Source organism: Arachis ipaensis, chromosome B04 (assembly GCF_000816755.2).
Source record: "Arachis ipaensis cultivar K30076 chromosome B04, Araip1.1, whole genome shotgun sequence".
Lineage (NCBI taxonomy): Eukaryota > Viridiplantae > Streptophyta > Magnoliopsida > Fabales > Fabaceae > Arachis > Arachis ipaensis.
In genome coordinates, this window is record NC_029788.2 from 120,398,063 (window position 1) to 120,405,873 (window position 7,811).

At 32.2% G+C, this 7,811-nt stretch overlaps 1 protein-coding gene and 1 long non-coding RNA gene across 2 annotated transcripts in view; one reads left to right on the forward strand and one right to left on the reverse strand.

The window, feature by feature from the left end:
- Positions 1-7,811, reverse strand: part of LOC110271283 — a 15,222-nt gene that overhangs the window by 5,430 nt on the left and 1,981 nt on the right. The window lies entirely within an intron of this gene.
- LOC107637152 (F-box/FBD/LRR-repeat protein At4g26340-like) lies at positions 3,776-5,730 on the forward strand. Its single transcript, XM_021121830.1, has 3 exons — positions 3,776-4,488; positions 5,115-5,264; positions 5,356-5,730. Exons 1-3 carry the CDS (start codon positions 3,793-3,795, stop codon positions 5,626-5,628), a joined length of 1,119 nt encoding a protein of 372 aa, XP_020977489.1. The 5' UTR covers positions 3,776-3,792; the 3' UTR covers positions 5,629-5,730.

Consider the following 7,811-nt stretch of genomic DNA (forward strand, 5'->3'; position numbering starts at 1 on the left):
TTCTTCTCCAACCTCTCCTACCACTATCGAAATACTTTCACCTCATCCCCTTCAATCTCCATTCCTCCTCTCCCCCCTCCCCTTTTGTAATTGAGAAGCCCCTTCACAACCAACACAACCAAATGAACCTCCATCCAACCCCCTTTTTCTGCCGCAGTCAGCCAACCCGATCTCCATCTCACCTTTCTGATTATGTCTGTAGCTTCTTCTCATGCACCACAAACTTTCTGTATATTCAAGTTTTATTTCTTCTGTTCTTCTTCTCCAACCTCTCCTACCACTATCGAAATACTTTCACCTCATCCCCTTCAATCTCCATTCCTCCTCTCCCCCCTCCCCTTTTGTAATTGAGAAGCCCCTTATTCCGTCACACAACCAAATGAACCTCCATCCAACCCCCTTTTTCTGCCGCAGTCAGCCAACCCGATCTCCATCTCACCTTTCTGATTATGTCTGTAGCTTCTTCTCATGCACCACAAACTTTCTGTATATTCAAGTTTTAGATATCCTATTTCTTCTGTTCTCTCATTTTCTCTTTTACCTCCTCACGGTCACTTTCTCTCATCCTTGTACTCTGAATATGAGCCCAAATTTTTTCGAAAAGCCAATAAATTTTCTAACTGGTGCACGACCGTGAAGGAGGAAATTATTACTCTTAAACTAAACAGAACATGGATTTTGGAGAATTGCCCTCCTTATGTGAAACCCATCGGGGGTAAATGGGTTTATAAAATTAAACGACAACCGGATGGTTCAATTGAGCGTTACAAAGTTTGTTTAGTGGCAAAAGGTTTCATACAAACTGAAGGGGTAGATTTCCTAAAAATATTTTCACCAGTAGTTAAATCGGCGACTATCAGTATTGTGTTTGCTTTAGCTTCCATCAAGAATTGGCCTATTTAGCAGTTCGATGTCAACAATGCTTTTTTACATGGAATTTGAATGAAACTGTTTACATGGATCTCCCTCTCGTGCTCAATACACGGGATTCTAACAAGTGTTGTAAGCTTCTCAAATCTTTGAATGGTTTACGGCAATCTAGTAGAATGTGGTATGAAAAATTATCTGTTCTTCTTTTATCTTGTGGGTATCAACAGACCATCTATAACTATAGCTTGTTTTTTAAGATTATGGAAAATGAGATATGTATACTGCTAGTGTATGTCGATGATATATATCGTCATTATAGAAAATTCTGTTTCTGAGATGACAGCTCAAAAAGACCCTTGATTCTAATTTTAGAATAAAAAATTAGAATGAAAGATCTTAGAACCTTGAAGTATATTTTGGAGATTGAAATCACTCATTCTACTAGTGGAATTTCTCTGTCTCAACATCATCCTATCTTGATTTGTTGACTTTTTCTGTCTCAACATAAGTCCTGTCTTGATTTATTGATTGATTCTGGTTTACTTGGTGCCAAACCCACTTGTGTTCCAATGGATAGCACCACCCGTCTTCATCAGGATGATAGTTCTCCTTTACATGACCTATTTGTCTACCGCTGTCTTGTTGGCCGAGTAACCTATCTTACTACAACTCATCCGGATATTACCTATGCCACCCAACAGCTAAATTAATTCATGGCTGTCCTTACTCAAGCACGTCATAAAGCAGTCATTCGTGTACTACGATATTTGAAAAATAATTTAGGCATGGGTTTATTTTTTCCACAATATTTCACTCTTCAAACCAGTGGTTTCAGTGATTCTAGGTTGTTCAGATACTCGCCGGTCTATAACGGGTTATTGCTTCTTTTTGAAAGAATCCTTAGTGTCTTGGGAGACAAAGAAACAAACCACAGTGGCTAGATCATCCACCAAAATTGAATATCGAGCTCATACCAATACCACTTACGAGTTGTTATGAATTTTAAATCTTTACAGTTTTCTGTGTCGATTGCATTAAGCCACCAATTCTATTCTGTGATAATCAGAGTGTCCTCCATATTGCAGTCAATCCTGTTTTTTATGAACGCACCAAATACTTAGAAGTTCATTGTTGCTTGGTTCGACAAAAGACTCAAAATAAAGTTACTTCCAGTTCCTTCATCAGAACAAACAATTGACAGACATCTTTACTAAACCACTTCTAACTCAAGCATTTCACAATAAATTGTCTAAACTGGAAATTTTTTACTTATTTCATCCTCCAGTTTGCGGGATATATTAAATGAATCATCAGCTCACGCACAACCAAATGACAAAGAGGGCACCGGATTCGATGGTCCCAAAACGTTTGGACCATTAAATGGTCCCATAATAAAACATATTTTTTAAATTTTTTAATAACTGTTAAATAGTCCTTTTCTAATTTTAATTACAAATTAACCTCATATATTTTATTTAATTATAAAAACTATTTTTTATTTTATAAATTATTATTTTATCATTCATCTATTATGTTCATTAATAATAAAAAACAAAAACAATAATGAATTAGATTTTCCATTGATTGTAATAACTTTTTGACAATCCCAATCGTTTAAAAGTTTATCTTTGATCCGTTACATCCGTCGAGGATTGTAAAATCGTGTTTCTTAGAAAATCAATCGATTATTGGATTAACAAAACAATCGATTGAATTTCAGGTTTCTCATAATTCAATCGATTGGACTTCAGGTTATCACAAAAATCGATTGAAAGTTGCAAGACAGTATGGTTTGCCCAAAAATCAATCGATTGATCATATTACCCAATCGATTGGTTATGTTTTGAAGTTTGTATGTGACTAATGGCATATTCCAATTCAATCGATTGAAATGTAACGTAAATAAGTTTTTATCTACATCCAATCGATTAAAATATAGAATGATAAAATAGTTATATATATAATCAAATTTTACAAATAATATAGTCAAACATTTGTGTTTGCAGGGGATTTTAACGCGCCATAGCTAGCCAAGAAGAAAAGGAAGGGGAGCCTAAAATCAACCATGCTTGAAAACTCCGAAGCCAAAGAGAAAATCAATGGCAATCACCACAAGAACCAGGCACGTGCATAGCATGCATATTCTCGCCCCACAACACATCTCTCACCAGCAAGCTCTGGAATCACCAAAGTTTGAATCTTTTTTTTCTGGGTATCTCGGATCTGAGAAAATTCTCGGGTGGGTTGATTGAGAAAATTTGTGAGAAGTCAATCGATTGAGATTGCTAAAAGGTTATTATGATTAATGGAAGATCTAATTTATTATTGTTTTTGTTTTTTATTGTTAATAAACATAATAGATAAATAATAAAATAATAATTTATAAAATAAAAAATAGTTTTTATAATTAAATAAAATATAGAAATTAATTTATAATTAAAATTAAAAAATAATTATTTAATAATTATTAAAAAATTTAAAAAATATGTTTTTGTTATGAAACTATTTACTTGTCCAAACGTTCTAGAACCATTTAATCCTTTGCTGACAAAGAGGTCCAGGATACATGACCAAACTTTCTCTTCATTCTTATCACATTTTATTTCAACACATACTTTTTTTTATTTTTTTTGAGTAGTTGAGAGTTAATAGTTAATAGATAAATATTTATGAGATTAATTGATAATATCTCTATAAATAAGAAGACTCTGATAAAAAGATTTAATTTAATTTTAATTTATTTTAATATTTTAAAATTTAAATAAATCTGAGCTAATCTTTAAAGATAAAGATTTTTGTGTTTGGGCGGTTTATTTAGTTTCTCACAATCCCATCAACATAAAAGCAAGATGTTTGGGATTCAACAGTTTTCTTGGTCAAATATAAACACGTGCGTTGGCTTATCTAAGGGAAACAAAAACAATGGGAGGAATTGATAGGATCAGCACATTACCCGATGTTCTTCTTTGTCACATCCTTTCTTATGTGCCATCCAAGACAGCAGTGGCCACAAGCGTTCTATCAAACAGGTGGAGGAATATTTGGCACTCCGTCCCCGCCATCGATCTCGATGACTCACTCTACCTTCACATTGGAGACTACCATCCCTTTGCCAACGTCGCATACGCACTCATGCTTAGGCTACACGCCACGCAGCCAATCCTAACTTTCCGCCTTAAATGCCAATCGTCTCTCTCTTGCTTCCCTTGGGATCTAAATCTCTGGATCGACACTGCCATACAACACTGCGTTGAAACCATGGAGCTTTCGCTGCCACTTACTGCCAAGCTGCCTTCAACGGCTCTCACAAGCACGAAACTCGTGTCACTGACGCTAAGAGGATTAACGGTGGATAATGTACGGAGTGTTTCGTTGCCTGCACTGAAGTTTTTGCACCTTATCGACGAAGTTCGTTTCACTGAAAGTCGGTACTTGGAGATGCTGCTATCGGGCTGTCCAATTCTTGAGGATCTCCGGATCGGTCAACTGGAGGTTTGGTTCAGTCAACCGCCTTTTGTGACGGAATTTAACCTCCCCAACTTGGTCAAAGCAGATGTTATGAGTGTTTGGATTCCAATTGCCAAGTTTTATAACGTCAACTTTCTCTCTATTTGTGTGGTATGAATTCTTTCAAAGTGCATCATATCATTGCTACCATTGGGGTGTCAAAATTTTTGTTTTTGTTAGGTTTATTTTTATGAGTTTAATTTTGTGGTAAATGTAGAAAATAATACATAAAAGTTAAATTATTTTAAAATTTAAATTAAAGTGTGAGAATCATGATACTTTATGGCCTGAGAATACATTATATTGTATTAACAATTTAACATAGCTTACACTATTATTAAATTGAAACTTGATACAGTTATATCTTTGACAATTGACATGCTTTTATTATTATTTGATAGAAGTTGAGATTCAATTGGAATAAATTTTCTAATAACGGATAATGTCATAGGACTTGCTTCAAATTATGTTTAAAAAATAAGTTATGCTACGTGTACACTAAAATCAGCCACCAATGTAAAATATATGTTAGAATATAAATACACATTGAAAATAAATTAAACCACACATGTATTTATATACAAATACATTAGTGGCTGATTTTAGTAGTTAATTTTGGTATACAAATAGCATTTTTGTTAAAAAATATATATAAGAACATTATTTGTAAAATAGTAACCTGTGAACTTGTAATTCTACCCGTTTATGATATTATTTTTTATATGTAACTTGTGCAGGCAGAATTCCCTACTACTCCAGAATGCACCTTTCATAATCTAATTCGAATGCAGCTGCTTGTTACACGTTCTTGTAAATGGCATTTGTTGGTAGGTTTGCTCAAGTATTGCCCCAAGCTTCAATTTCTAAGCGTTGTTGTAAATGCCACGGTGAGTATGTATCTACTATCTATTATTTCGTTATTTCCAATTTCATTTAACCGATTTAATTAATTTCATGAATTATTGCTTTATTTGTCAGGTAACTAGTACAATTGCTAGTGAATTTGTTTACTCATCAAAATTGTTCATCCCTCAATGCGTTTCCATGAGGCTCAGTGAGTGTGTTCTGGAAGGTTTGTGGTCAAGTCAGGATATTCAATTTGCATCGTATGTTATGCTTACCGCAAGAGTGTTGCGGAGAATGGTGATACGCAGTGCCAGCTTCTTAAACATAGATACTAAGTTCAAAATGCTGAGGTATTTGTCTCTAGTTTCAAGGAGCTCTACAAGCTGTTCACTTATTTTTGCATGAGGAGCTGGTATTTATATGCTGACATGGGATGTTTAAAAGATTTCAATAAAGATTATTTGTTTCATGTTTAAAGGATTTTAATTAGGACAAATTACTTAATTAAATTATTTAGAATTTAAAATTATATTTGCAATATTTATATATTTATAGAAATTGCTATAAGAATAGCAATTTTAAAATTGAACCTAAATCACTATAAGTGTAGCGGTTTATGTGAATTGAGTGACTGCCATAAACCGCTATAGTGATTTCTGGACTGAGATGGCTTTGCAGAATTTATGACTAACCTTATTCCACCCTCTTCTTTTTCAACGTGTCCCTTAAATAAGGCTGTTTGTGGCCTTCCTCCAACACCACAACAATGATATCAGCTTCTAGAAATCTGCCATCCTTTAGTTTTACTTCTTTCACGTGAATGGTAGATTAAAATCATGTCAAACTTAGATTTGAAATTTAAAAGAAAATCATATCAGTAGCATAAGAGGTCACTTATTACCTTTTCATCAGAACTAGCAGAAGTCTCTACGCATACGTGCGGGTAATAGTAGTGTTTGGATGGTATAACTATTTTGCTTAAAATATTGGATTGAATACTAATATTGTATGTAATATATATAATAGTCTTTTGACCGATTTGAACACAGAATAATAAAACATAATATAAACTAGCAAGATACCCGCGCTATGCGTGGGAAGAGAAATAAATAGAATGATCATGTAAAAGTAAAGCTTAGTTTGAAAAATAATGATTTTTGAAATGAAAATTTAGTTTTGTAAAAATATTGTTAAGATTTAAAAATTTAGGTTAATAAGATATTTGTAATTTTATTGGAATATAAAGAAGATAAAGTATATGAATTGGATATAAGTAGAATATATTGTCTGTATTAATTTAGAATTTAATTTTGATACACTATCAGTGTAAAGTAGTTTTACACGTATATTCAATTATATAATGCCATATCAGCAAAAATAAATTTGTGACCCAGTTTATTCTTTTTAAGTGAAATCTATGAAATTTGACACCCAAAAAATAAATCTTTTTGAAAAATAATATTTAATTATTCAATAATTTTGAGATATAAAAATCATGTATGCATTATTAAAGTTGGTTGAATGTAAACTGAGAAAAAATAAGTTTTTTATAAACGAAAATACATGTATACATGAGATAATAATTAAGAAATAAGTAATGTTAAAAGTTTTATCATACATTTCTAAAGACTTCTGGGTAAACAATATTTTCTGTTTTGCCAGTGTTTTCATCATGAGCAAATTAAAATTTTTAATCCTTTCTTGTTAGTGATCCTTGAAATGGCAATATATAGTTGGCCATGTATGAAAACAGGTTTTTTTTAGTAGCAATCCGATGTGGTCTAATGATTGTCTTTGACTTTTGTTTATGGTCATTGCATAAGATAGCATGAGAGGGAATTGTCTCATTTGAAATCTAAATGGTAGCCTAGCATCTGATGGTGTGAGTGTCATTCTAGGAATAAAGACCTTATCGTTACATTGTCAGAATTTAATAATCTTCCCTCGATAACTTTATCTCCAAGTCCTGTAATTATCAATCTAGTATCATTGCAAAGTCTTGAAGAGCGAAAATATTACTATTTAAAAAAAATGCTATGAAGTATTGTTACGTTGTTATTTATAAGTGATTCTATCAAAATATAAATGATGTACTAAATTTTGTACTATTTAATCCAAACATTAGAATTTAAAATAGTACTTAATCTATATTAAACTACATTACATTATTTTCTCAAATACTAATAGTGTTCTTTTATTTTTCACACTAATTAACAATTTAAATATAGTTTACATTCACATCATAATTGTATTTTTCCTTTGTTTCACTTATAGTTGTCAGAACCGAACCGGTGATCGAACCGGTCAGGTTGCTGGGTCATTGGGTCATTGATTCAACCGGTGGGTCACTGGTTGAACCGATTAACCCGGTCCTATGCAAATAAAAAAGAAAATATAGTCAAAATTTTAAAAATTAAAAATTAAAATACATATTTTCACTAATATTTTAAAAATATCTAACTATTCTAAAACAATATGAAACAGGAACAATAAGTATTTTGTTAATTTTTCTCTGTCATAAATATTTTATTTTGTTTTTATATTAAAATAACTATTATTTTTAAATTTTAATAATTTATTAATTGGTT

What these genes read in the sequence shown, in the direction of transcription:
- LOC107637152 (XM_021121830.1), top strand. Translation starts at nt 3,793, where the DNA reads ATGGGAGGAATTGATAGGATCAGCACATTACCCGATGTTCTTCTTTGT. An exon ending in ACTTTCTCTCTATTTGTGTG is followed by an intron (nt 4,489 to 5,114) that starts GTATGAATTCTT and finishes TAACTTGTGCAG; the next exon opens with GCAGAATTCCCTACTACTCC. An exon ending in GCGTTGTTGTAAATGCCACG is followed by an intron (nt 5,265 to 5,355) that starts GTGAGTATGTAT and finishes TTTATTTGTCAG; the next exon opens with GTAACTAGTACAATTGCTAG.